The 12,935-nt window shown below is 26.6% G+C and overlaps 2 protein-coding genes across 2 annotated transcripts in view; one reads left to right on the top strand and one right to left on the bottom strand.

Moving 5' to 3' along the window:
- The window catches only part of LOC136980464 (rho GTPase-activating protein 6-like), a 46,559-nt gene extending 41,444 nt beyond the window's left edge, over nt 1-5,115 (bottom strand). The window contains exon 1 of the mRNA XM_067276574.1: nt 4,819-5,115. Coding sequence (XP_067132675.1) covers nt 4,819-4,852 — 34 coding nt within the window. The 5' untranslated portion in view covers nt 4,853-5,115. The remainder of the gene's footprint in view (nt 1-4,818) is intronic.
- A 2,494-nt stretch (nt 5,116-7,609) lies between these two features.
- Nucleotides 7,610-12,935, top strand: part of LOC136980467 (zinc finger protein 25-like) — a 40,381-nt gene continuing 35,055 nt past the window's right edge. The window contains exon 1 of the mRNA XM_067276582.1: nt 7,610-7,699. The gene's annotated coding sequence lies outside the window, so the exon portion shown is untranslated. The remainder of the gene's footprint in view (nt 7,700-12,935) is intronic.

Raw genomic sequence — 12,935 nt, 5'->3', positions numbered from 1 at the left:
GGATTTTTCAACATGGATGAAGTTGCATGGGTCAATGAACAAATATCGTTCATTAGTTTCCTTTATATTTGCAGAACAGGGTAGAAAGTCACGAATTTTCTGTTGTTTGGGTCCTGTTGGAGATTAGGAAAATAGCAAACGAAACGAAAAAAGGGGGCACGTGCCCCGAGTGCTCCAATGTACTGTACGGGCGCCCTTCTCATTTTTACAGATCTTTAAGTATGCCTGTACTCTTGAAGGGAACCGCTAGTAGCTTAAATACGAAATGCTCAACCAAATCAATTTCTATGAATTGGAAACTGAAAATCATATCTGATGGTTCTTATTAATGATTATTTTTTTATATTTTAAAATTTGTTTTTTAATACTCTAATATTTTATCTATTAATAAAATATGGTGTTATTTTTTAAAGTCCCTAAGCATAAATCTATAATTGTTCATTTTTATAAACTGTGCCTTAATAAAATAACGCTATGTTCAAAGGGAATTAGATAATAGCAATAGATTCTCAAAATTAATGAAGATATTTGTGACCTTTCCTCTAAAATAAAATTACCCAGTAAGTAATGAATATGAAAAAAAAGAAAATGATCACTTTTATTTAAATCAATCTTTTATTTCATAATTTCGGTCGAATTTTGTCGTTTTTTCATAATAACAACTCTAAAATAACAAAAAAAATCTTTATTTCGAATATGTTTCCATATTTTTATTATTTTATATTTGTTTAATTAACTTGTAATTGAGTTCAATCTTTGAACGTTACGTATAATGAAAAATATTTAAATTTGTTAAATAGCTATTGAATAGTTATATCTAAATGATTAATATTTATATATCTGTTAGCGACTTAAAATGTGGAAAACCAAGAATTATTACGTCTTATCAATATATTATTCTAAAATAATTAGGCCTATATAGTAATAAGAAACCTTTTCATGACATAAAGAATAACCTTCAAGTTTATTAGAGTAAAACCAGAATTAATAATATTTTTTCTATATTTCTAATATTCCATCATTTTCTAAAAGTTTAAAATGTTTGGAACTATAAATATGTTTTATTAGAGAATAAAGGATATATCAAGCTATCACCGATGCATTTTACAAAACTATTCTCGTTCCATTGTTCTATTATAAACGCTATTATAATGCTAATGTAATGTCATCGAAAATAGTAGAGAAGTATATATATTTTATTTTAAAAGTTTAAGTTATTTTTCTTCTGTTCAAAAGTTCACAACACCGCAAAACAATTTGTAATATGCATCAGTATGATTACTTTCGTTAAAACAAAAGCAACTACTCCATAAATATATTGTTCACTTAACTATAAACAATGCTTATTGTGTTAGTAAAATTCTATTTATTCGTTGAATATAGAGAGGCACAAAGATCGCAGATTTAGTACTAAACTATTTATGGCACTTAATAACGATTATTCTTAGCATATCGTATTTAAAATTAAACAATGAGAATAGAGCAGGTTATCTTTCTTTTAAATGTAAATATTAAAATTGAATGATTATCAACTGATTATTACAAATCGGTTACAATCGAAAGTGTTAATTATAGTTTACAGTAACATTTGAAAAGTTTACGATTTGATATCATTTTTTACTTGTATGTTAATCTTTTATTACGGGCATTATTTTTGGAGGAGGATATCAATTGTCTTGTGACATTTCCTTTTGTATTTGCAATAGATAAATAAATAAATTGCTAATGTTGTCAAAAAGTAATCTTTAAGCTTTTCTCCTAATAAATAAAAACAGAGACGTAAGTAAAGTAATTTATACTATTGTCATATTAATTAAGCTGACTTTTAATGCATTTTATTTGTTATTTGGTGATCACTGATTCGTGGAAATGTTTTCGGAATTCAAAATGGTTCTTAAATTAAATTAATGATACGAAAAGAAAAAAATATATTTTACGAAAATTAATCACAATAATTAAAATTCATTTTCTATAATGCAAATTTTTAATTTAAAAAATACTATTAGAGGTTTTTTAATCTTTTTATTTGAAAAATAAAAATACAGTGTACGTGCTACATCATTTCTTTATGATGTAAAACAGTGGAAAGACACTAAATCCAATAATTCCTGTTAAGAAGCGATAATAAACCTATCATATTAATAACTCATTATCTATCCCTGCTTCCTTTTAATGTCCACATATATGACCCTTTAATGAATACAGAAGTAGACATTGAAAGCTTCTCGAATTATCATCATTAGTATATCTTTCGACAATGCTTTTTTTATAGCTTTAGAACTTATAAACTTTTTCATTCTGGTACTTTTAAACACGTGATGAAATGATATTAATAAGAATTTTCTTCATTTTGCCAGAATAATTTTGGATTTAGTCCAAAGAAAGAAATGTTGATTCTACGCCTCATTACGTAACATGACAAAATATCGGTAATTAACTTCGGTGACGATTCTCTTCACTCATTTAATAATTAATTGAATAATAAGAATATAAAGATTCGAATTTTAATATAATTTATTTTCCAACTGTTAATTCAAGCTTGTTAAATAAAAAAAAAATTATAAAAAGAAACGATATGCATTAATATTATTTAAAATATTTTCTTGGTTATATTAAAATTTTTATACTTATAAGTTAAAAATTAAAGCTTCCTATATAATTCAAAACGTGAGATAACTGAAAAAATATGAAAATTTCATATAAAAATTATATGGAGTTCTTCCTAAAAACCTTTTGATAAACTATTTTAAATTAAAGAAAGTTTGCTGAGAAAGGTAACTATGGTATAACGAGCATAATGCTTCGTCAGCAAAAACTTTTCCAGTCCACTTTAAGCTAGTCTTCGTCACATATGATAATTATCAGATCCTGGATCATCTCCAAACAAATCAGACAAAAATTTAATAAATTAAGCAAACTATATTAGATTAATTCAAATTATTGATAATATTTTGAAAATTAATTTTTATGCGTTTTTCTTAAAATTCCAAATTAATTTATTAAATATTCTTGATCCGTTCGAATGAATTTTTTCTATATCTTTTCAATTAATTATTATACCAGCCTTATTTTTATCTTTTCCTTTTCACTTTAAAAATAAATAGTTTGATAAAATATATTTATAATTACACGCTCTTAATTAATGACAAAATTTTCTACTTATGTAACCTGCTAAAGATATATACATTTATATTTAAAATGCAAAGAATTTTACCTTTTATTAAGCGAAATAATTTATATGATAATCTTTCTCTTTGATCTTTAACGTGTTTTTAATATATCCCTGTGTTATGATGACGACTGTTACTTATGTTAGAAAATCTCCAAGTATATAAATTTAAGAAAATTAATTTTATACATTCTATTATTACTGTTTTGAATTTTTTAAATATATATATATATATATACATAAAAATCTAACATTATCGTGACAAGTTTTTATTTCTACTTTTCTTTTTTCTTTTCTTTTCAAGGTTATCTGATCTGTTTTAACAAATGTTCTCACCAACTCATGTTAGGATTGACTGCCAGTGCAAGGAAGGTCAAATCATAAATTTTCTGTATCATAAATCAACTTGAATTGAACTTTAAAAAGTATTTCATCCATCTTGTAAAAAGACTCATAGTTGGAATCCGAATCTTAACAAATACCATTTTACAAGGGAAAAAAAAAGTAAAAAATAGCACCAACATCAAAGCAACTTTTCGACATCATAACAGAACATTAAATACACTTAGATCAAAATTATCTTTTCCGTTTGAAGTGCTTCTGGTTATAAGATATCTCATATCTGTTCTTATTGCTGGCTACTTCAAAAAACACTTCAGAAAGATAAGTCTAAACACGGCAATTCTACGTGTTAAATATAGCATCCGAACCATGTTACCCCCGTTTAAATTATACAACTGTTCTTCCAGCTAGGAATATGCTGTCTGGGAGACTTTTCGCTTGTGACAAACACATTTGGCAACGTTACAGTACCTTAGCTTGCTATTAATTTATATATATATATATATATATTAAAATTAGTAGAAAATTAAAAAAAAAAAGTAATTCGCAATTCTCAACAGATTATAGTATACTTCTTTCCCTTTACAGAAGAAAATTAAAGTAAATAAACTCCAAACTGAATCTAAATGTAAAGTTTAAGAACATAAACTAATTCATATTGTAACTGTTTGTATAATGTCAAATATTTTAATGAAAGATGACAATACACATTTTTCTAATTAAAAATGTTATTATTATCGAATTATTCAGCTGTAATAGTCTTTTATACCATCAGATAATTATATTATATTACATAATTAATGTAAAACAAAATTTCACCATTTAAAAAACTGGCTTGATGTTTTTCGAGCTGTAAAGGCTTTAGAATGACATTAAAAAAATAATAAAATTAAAGAAAACAGAACGCAATTTAAAACACATAAAATATTAAAAAAGATTTTTCACGTATTAGTTAAAATAGTTTCAATGGTGTTAAATTATGTAAGATGGTTTCAATAATAAGAAAAGTTGTTTTAATACACAATAGCGAGGTTGCGGCCGAAGTTTTCATCTGTAAAACATGAACGTCGAACGTCGAACGTGAACGTGAAGTTTTTAGCGGCGCTCGACGTTCGACGTTTACGTTTTACAGATGAAAACTTCGGCCGCAACCTCGCTATTGTGTATTAAAACAACTTTTTTTTATTTTAAAATAGATGTTTAGCAATACATTTAAATTGATCTGTTCATCTCATTTTACATTATTCAAGTATAAATATTTTTGTAGGAAGAATATAATTATAATAGAAAATAGATAAAAATCTTACCTTCGCTAGTTACTTCATTTGTACGGATTCCCATCTGAATGTTAAGCCTTTTTTTAAATTTTCCAAACTTTCGGATTTCAAACAACGTGTTAACCCATCAATACTTCATTATCGATCGATAAATAAATAGAAAAAAGGTATTAGAAAGTTTTATCCCAGTTAGCGTATCCACTCTGGTGTTGTTTCAACACTCCTTCTTCTCTTTGGACATATTTAGAATTGAAGATGTTGGAGGAGCAGACGACATCCGGGCTTCTCGCGAGATTTGTGCGAGATTCCCAAGAAATATCTAAAAATAAGCGGCCGATGACGTCACGTTTGCGTGGATCGGGAATATCTTGCAGACGAACTTAAAAAATTTATTTATTTATTTATTTATTCAAAAAAATGGGAAAAAAAATCTGTCAACGATTACATAAAAATTGTTAATAGTTTTTTTTTAAATCGAAACGTATAGAAAATTTCTAAATTTCTATCGTTGTAATTTTAAATATAAAATGTGATAAAAATATATTTATTAATTTATTATATCGATATAATTACTAGCATTATTTATTATTGTTATATTATTATTTCATATAAAATATTTAATAAAAATTAATTTTAAAAAATTAAATATTAAGTGCTTCCCTCTTGTGAGGAATAAGTGAAATTTTTAATTTCCTTATTTCTTTATTTACATTATTAATTTTTATTAATTGTTTTATCTGTCTTATTTAATATTTTTATCCAATCTAAAAATCTCGAAAATAAAATATTTAACAGAATTTTCTAACTCTTATATTTTATCTTTTGAAAATTCAATTTTTAATTTATAACTGGAGTTGTTGTTGTTGTTTTTTTTAAAAATAATTTATCGAATTCGAAAGCAAATAAACTTCAAAAATTCTTTAGTTTAATGCACGAATTTATCTCTGATTATTTTAAAAATTTGATAAGAGATGATAATGGTTAAATTTAAAATATCTGCGAAATGATAAATACTATAAACTCAAGCGATAAGTAGAAAAGAAATGGCCATTCACATACTGAATAAGGAGTATAAGAAGAGGGAGTAGAGTAAAAATGGAATAGAAGATAGGAAGACAACGGAAAGAAAAGGACAAGTGGCTGCATTTTGGTTATCTCCGACTCACTCTATACCCTAAGACTATTTTATAGCATTAGATGGCCTTTCGGTGAACCTATATGAAAGTTTATATGTGCACTTATAACAAGAAAACTTGAATTTTTTTTTAAGATAATTTTAATATAAATAGTTTAGAAATTCAATTAAAAATGTCTAATAATATATCTACTGTATACGATTTTATGAATTAATAAATTAAAACGTTTCCTTTTATTAAATATCCTCTTTCTCTCTCCTCACTAAGCTTCTTATAAACTGTAACTTACTCATTTTTCTTTCAATTTTGACGTCATTTTAATTTATTACGCTGTTTTTTTTCATTAAAAATATTTTATGTAATAGAAAAAATGTTACATATTACTCTTGTACATAAAAAATAATCTATATAATATTTTTTTTTTCTTTTCACAAATGAATAGTTAAACTTACTGTACAATATAATGAGGGATTCGTCACGATTCACACGATCGATCAACTAAAGAGTTTTATAAAGGAGACGCTTACTCATCTCATTTCCTCATTTAATTTTCATTTAAAATGTTATGAGAGTATCTAATTAATATATAAAAATCAATATACGATCTTAAATTATAACTTAGATAAAAATGTAATTACTATACTCCTAAAAATTATTACTTTTTTAATTTTTATTAATTCAGATTTATAAGATTGACTTTTTTAAAAAATTATAGCTTTATTATAAAAAAATTTAATTAATTTATTTAGAAATATAAAATTAAAAAGTTTAATTTGTTTTAATAATTTTTTAAGTTATAGTATTTGATAATTATAACATTTAAAAGTATTTAATTTTTTTTTATTTTTTATTTTAAACATGCAATGAGTAAAATATTTAAAATATATTATTTCTCTTATTCTAATTACTTTAATACCTTCAAAGTATTGATTGTTATATGTTTATATAGATAAAAATATTCAATACATATAATAAAAATATATTTACAAAGTACATATTACTTATTTTATTGTATGTACTTATAAATATTGTATGTATATATATATCATTATAGTAAAATAATACATTAAATAATAATTAAAATTTTTCGAATTATTCAAAAGTAGTTTAAAACATATTTCCGAAATTTAATAATTTTCTGTATAAAATTTTTAGAATATTTATCTACAGTTTTTTAGTATATATTTTTGTATTTTATTTGAATTAAATTTATAATAAAATATTTTCTGTATATTTTTTGACATTTTAAAATATCTCTATAGTATTTATAACCATAAAAATATAAATTATTTAAATTTTTCCTATAGGAATTAATATAACTGATTAGGAAATATGTGTATTATTATTATTTTTTAAAAAATATTTTATCAAAATATCTTTATATTTTGATAGAATATAATTATTTTTAAATTTACAACAAATAATAATAATCAATTTTAATGACATTTTTTAAAATTTTATTTAAGTAAACAATATATATTTTATACTATATTTCATACGTACGTATTTCGTTTATGGATCGATTTAACAAAAAATATAAATAACATTTAATTTAGTACTGTAATTGCTATATTATTTAATAAAAAAATATTAAGTATTAACGTTAAATAACCGATTTATTTTTAAAAATTTAATTTAAATTAAATAAATAAACATCGCCTCGATACAATATAATCACACTTGGTGGCGCTTTAGATTGTCATAGTCCAATTTCTTTGTCCGCCATCTTGAAAGGAGAGGCGTCTGTAGTTTTACTAAAGACGTCGAAAAGAAAGGTAAATCGTTCATCTCTTCCGAATAATTTTAATAAATAACGTTAATAACTTATGTCGGAATCGATAAATAACGTCATTAATGTCGATAAGGAAAGAGAAGATGCTTCACTGCTCGACTGATCAGCCCCTGGGATGTAGGCCGAAGTTTGAAAAGTCGAATCCGTGCAGGCAATTCGTGTTTTGACGAGAAACAATTATTTTCGTTTTTAATACGATTTCGTCGTCGGGGTGTGATTTTATAGGTTGTTTAACGTATCCCGCGTTACAGGAAACGAATGGAGATTGTACGGGTTTAGTTTGGACCTGTCACTCTTCGGATCAAATGAACTTAGCAGAATCAAGATGGCGAAGGCGATATTGTACTTGCCAGTCTGTAATGGGTGTTGTGCAGTGATGTGTTTGTTCGTCTTTTTTCATCTTCATTATATACGTTGTTAGGTTTATAATGTGATTTATTTATAACATTTTTGGCCTTTTGTGATGGAAAAGTAATGATATTTAATATTTACATCTCTTATTTTTATATATATTTTAATTATGAATGACAATAGTGGAAGTGACAATTTAATTAATCAGTTTAACTTAAAATGTTTCTTATAATCAGATGATTATTTACTTTTTCAAAATACTAATAATCATCATCATCCAATCAGTTATGATAGTTTAAAATTTTGATATGCTTTTTATTGTTAATTTATAAAAATATTCTATGTATTTTGCAGCATTATAATTTTATTTACATCGTTTACAGTTACATGGTTATTTTTTTTGTCAATAATGTAACCTATGAACAAAACAAACTAAAGAAAAATTCATGACGAACGTTTTTGAATTCCCAGAGTTCTTTGGGTGTAAACAAATGTCTGATGGAGTGTTAATGCTTTTGGAATACGAACATTTGATGAATCGTTTGAATCCGATGCATGAGAAATATTTAAACATCGTGTTTACACCTGAGGAATAACTCTGGGGAGTTCGAAAACATTAGTTCTGAATTTTTCTTTTCTTTGTTTCTTGTCGCATGCCAGTCGTTGGTTCTTAGTGTATTTTATTGATTGTACCCCTGGTGTTGTGTTGTTGTTTATTTTTTTGTTTTGATAGATTGTGTGATTTGTGTTTACACTCAGTTCTATTAAGTTATTTATTCTTATTAATGTAGAATACTTAAAAGTTATTGAAATAAGGTCTTGATGGCTTTATTTTTTTTTGTCTTTCATCAATAATCTTTTTAATCATTTTATTAATCAAAGATGATATGAAAGTTTAAAATATGAACTAATTGATTAATTAAAAGTAATAGCATATTCTTTACCTAAATAATTCAATTAGTTATAGCAATAACTTATTAGATAATCTAGATGAAATCTTTTATCATCAGTTGTAATGTTCCCGTTTTCAAAGTTATAGAAATAAATGTATTCCTTAAAATTCTGCTCTCTCATTTTTATGTAATCTATTTTACAGCTGAATAAAACAAAGCATAAAAATAATATTTTTATGCTTGGTTTCAAATTTTAATCTCTTATTGTTTATTGATTTTTATTTTTTCATATTCTATTGTTTTTTAAATATAAACATATAATATTTACATATAAATGTAAATGTTTATATTTGTATATATACATCATGCCAGGTCCAGCTGAATGCCATGGAGAGCCTATTAAGTGGACACTTAAGTTGTCTCCCTCACTTGTAGTGTGTTACCATCTGTCCGGTTTTCACGCAGACAGTCCGGGAATTGACTCACTGTCCGGGTGAACTATTAATTTTGTCCAGGAATTTTGTAGAAATTGTGAAATTACGATGAAACAAAGTTCTTGCAAATATTATTATAAATTTACACCTGAACAACGAAAGACCTCACACTCACTGAAACTCATCTGCCATTCCGCCATGTTACTCTGTTTGCTGACGTGTGACGCGCAACCTGCCTCTCAACTTTTTTTTTTATTTTTATTTTTTGCTTGTATGTTACTCCTATGCAAGTCTCTAGTCCCTAACTGTAACTGATTTAGAACCAGCATGCACGTTATCTTTTGCATTATAAAATGACATTGCACATGCATCAGGAACGACCTGCCGTCCAGGTCAGCGATTTTGTAAAGGTGGCAACGCTACTCACTTGGCGTAGTGCATAACCAGTGTGGTTATATCTAAATTATTAATAGTTCTGGAGGTGAAGATTGGATGGAAATTTGGGTATCATAACTGGCAATACATCTGCATGGTAAGCGGGAGTTTGAGTCTCATTTTGGGCTGATCCTTTTTTTCCAGAACTTTCTAAATTAAAAATTAAATATTAATTTACTTATAATATTAAATCTATCAAGAGATAGCACATAACACCTACTTCTAAGCAAAATTATTGAATATTTAATTCTTGAATAGTGGCCTGTTATAATCTGGCAAATTCTTTGTTCTATTTTTTAATTTCTTTTAGAATTTTGAAAATGATGAATATTGTATATACTATCTGACAATATTAATAAATGTTTTAAAAAAATCATCACAAGAAATAGTTTCAAATGTAGAATTCAGTACTTTTTTTATCATTTGTGCTATTACATTCACTTTACACAATTTATATTTAGGCCTTTTAAAGCCTTCAAAATCATCATTAGGTTGAATAAAAAGTTTTTTCCAACTTTTATTATTTTCAATATATCAATCATGTTGAAGCCTTTTCTAAAGTCTAGAATTTGATAGACCTCCTTTCTTATTAATTGCTTCATTTATTAGCCCACCAGTGGTCAAGTGAATATAACCACTAAACACTGGTAGTTGATTGTGGGTTTGCACCCACCATCAGGCTGGCTATATGGAGTTTTCTGGGTTTTCTCCACATCAGTAACACCTAAATAGGGGCCAATTTCTCATAAAAATACCTCCCAAGTGGCATTCCCCTTGGCAGATCACCCATGTGTTGCATTGCGTTAATTGAGTAAAAACTAAAATTAATCTTTGATTAACTTTTCAAGTGTAGCAGAGATAGTAGGCCTTGAATGTTGTCATCATTCCTTAGTTCATTGATTGCAACAGAACTATGGTGTTTGGAGACAAAAATTCACTTTCACATTTTGATGTTGATGGTTAAGAATTGACATTCCTGTCAGTTCATAAGCATTGCACATAAGGAAAAGAACATAAAAAGGAATTTTGTTTTTCTTTACAATATTTTTCACTTTTGAGATAAAAACCATTCTTCAAATAAAGTGGCTGTAACCTAGGCTTTTTTCGTTGAAGTGGAGCATTAGCAAAGCTTCTTCTATCAGGCTTAGAGAATTATATTTGTTCTGAAAATTTGTTTGATAGATTTTGATTAAACTTTGCCATTTTTCATTAATAGCATTGCAGGAATCCAAAAATGCAATAAAAAATGGGGGTCCATGACTTCATTTTCGATATAAAAAGGTATTACCATGACAATGTCCACGCTCTGTGATGCGATGAGTGTACCTAATGGAATTTAGGCCTAGGGGCCAAAAATAAAAACTGTTGTGTGTGCCTAACAGAAAATAGATGCAAAAAACAAACAAAACATAATAATAAAGCAATTGATGGCAATTGTTTTGTTTTTAGATTGCCAGTGCAAGGATTGTCTCTCTCATGGTCTGCAGGTATAAGATGATACCTGAAAATGTGTTAATATTACTGTAAAAGCAAAGCCATATTGACCAAATTAGAGTTGTTCTTAGTCTATTGTTCTCTTATAGTATGGAAGCACTTTGATCTAAACAAATTAACATACATATATCACAGTTCGGACAGAATTTTCATTTCGAATTTTGAAGTAGTCGTATTTCAAACTAACGAAATTTCTTAGCATGTAAATCTCTATATCCACAGCTGGGACAGGTAGTACAGTTATGAACTAATGGGATTTTGAATTATCCTAGTTAAAATAATTGATACCTTAGTGTTGCGGCATTACAAACATGATTTATAATTACATACTCACTAGTACTTTCGAAGGTTACAGCCACCATCTTCAGGCAAATTTTGTTCCATATTCCATCCACGTGCCTTGCATAATTTGAAAACTCCATTCGAAAACTGAATCTTCAAAAATTAATCATATTTGATTTCTTTTTCACCTGAAGATGGTGGCTGTAAGATATGGAAAGTACTAGCGAGTATGTCTTAATTATAAATGGTGTTTGTAATGTCACAACACTGAAGTGTCAATTATTTTATTTGATTGTTGGTGTGAAGTGTCTTTTTATGATCATTATCTTAGTTTGAATTAAGGAGGATTTATTGTATATATATACTTATGTAAAATAGTAGCTGTTATTCACCAGAAGCATAACCAAAGAGTCCTCTTTTGTAAATAAATTAGAGATGGTCAAATACTATCTGTGAACATTTGAATAGTCAAATACTAGAAGTAATTTAAGATTTGAGATCTCAAATATTATGTTGATAAAAAATAAATTCTAATACTAGAATACCTCTAATATTGTGCCATATATATACAGTAGTCACAGTGATGGATCCAGAAGTATCCAAAGATGGATAACTGAAAAATTTTAACTATTTGAATAATTATAAGTATGTTTTATTAACACCTGCAAGATGATTGTATTATAAATGATCCAATAAACCATATTTATCATCATAAATATTTTTAAAAGCAACAGTTTGAAGTTTGAACAAATAAATTTTTATTCTTTTTTGTATGTCAATGTTATTGTATTCACCACTGCCTAGAGACATTCTCTCTTCACCACCTCTGGTTTAATTTGTGACAAGAAAAGAAGCAAACTAGATCCGAATGTTTTTGAATTCTAGTTTTATTAAGTAAAAGTCTGCAATAGGTGAGAATGAGAACAATTATGTTAATCTATTGTAGTTGAGATAAGAACCTACCTATACTTGGTCTCAACCTACCACAATGGAGTCTATGAGCACTTCCTCATTGGTGTTAATGGGCATCATTCAAAATATCAGGCATTTTTTGGTTGCTGCAGCATGCTTCTAGCAGACTGCAAGCATCTTTTTTTGGTGCTCAATATGCCAGCAAACAAGATGGTAGCCACCATGAGACTTGTAAGAGCTCTATTTTGTGTTGATGATTTTGAATTTAATTCATGTGTTGATGATTAAACCCAGAATAAATTAAAATTCAGTTAGTACATTAATAGAATATTTTAATATACTAGTACATTTATGTATGACATCACATAATTTGTTTTAGTTGTTAAAATGTAATCTTAGGATTGATTTAATTATTTAA

This window comes from Centruroides vittatus, unplaced genomic scaffold (assembly GCF_030686945.1).
Source record: "Centruroides vittatus isolate TY-2023 unplaced genomic scaffold, ASM3068694v2 contig_7, whole genome shotgun sequence".
NCBI lineage: Eukaryota > Metazoa > Arthropoda > Arachnida > Scorpiones > Buthidae > Centruroides > Centruroides vittatus.
This window is presented reverse-complemented; position numbering and strand designations above follow the sequence as displayed.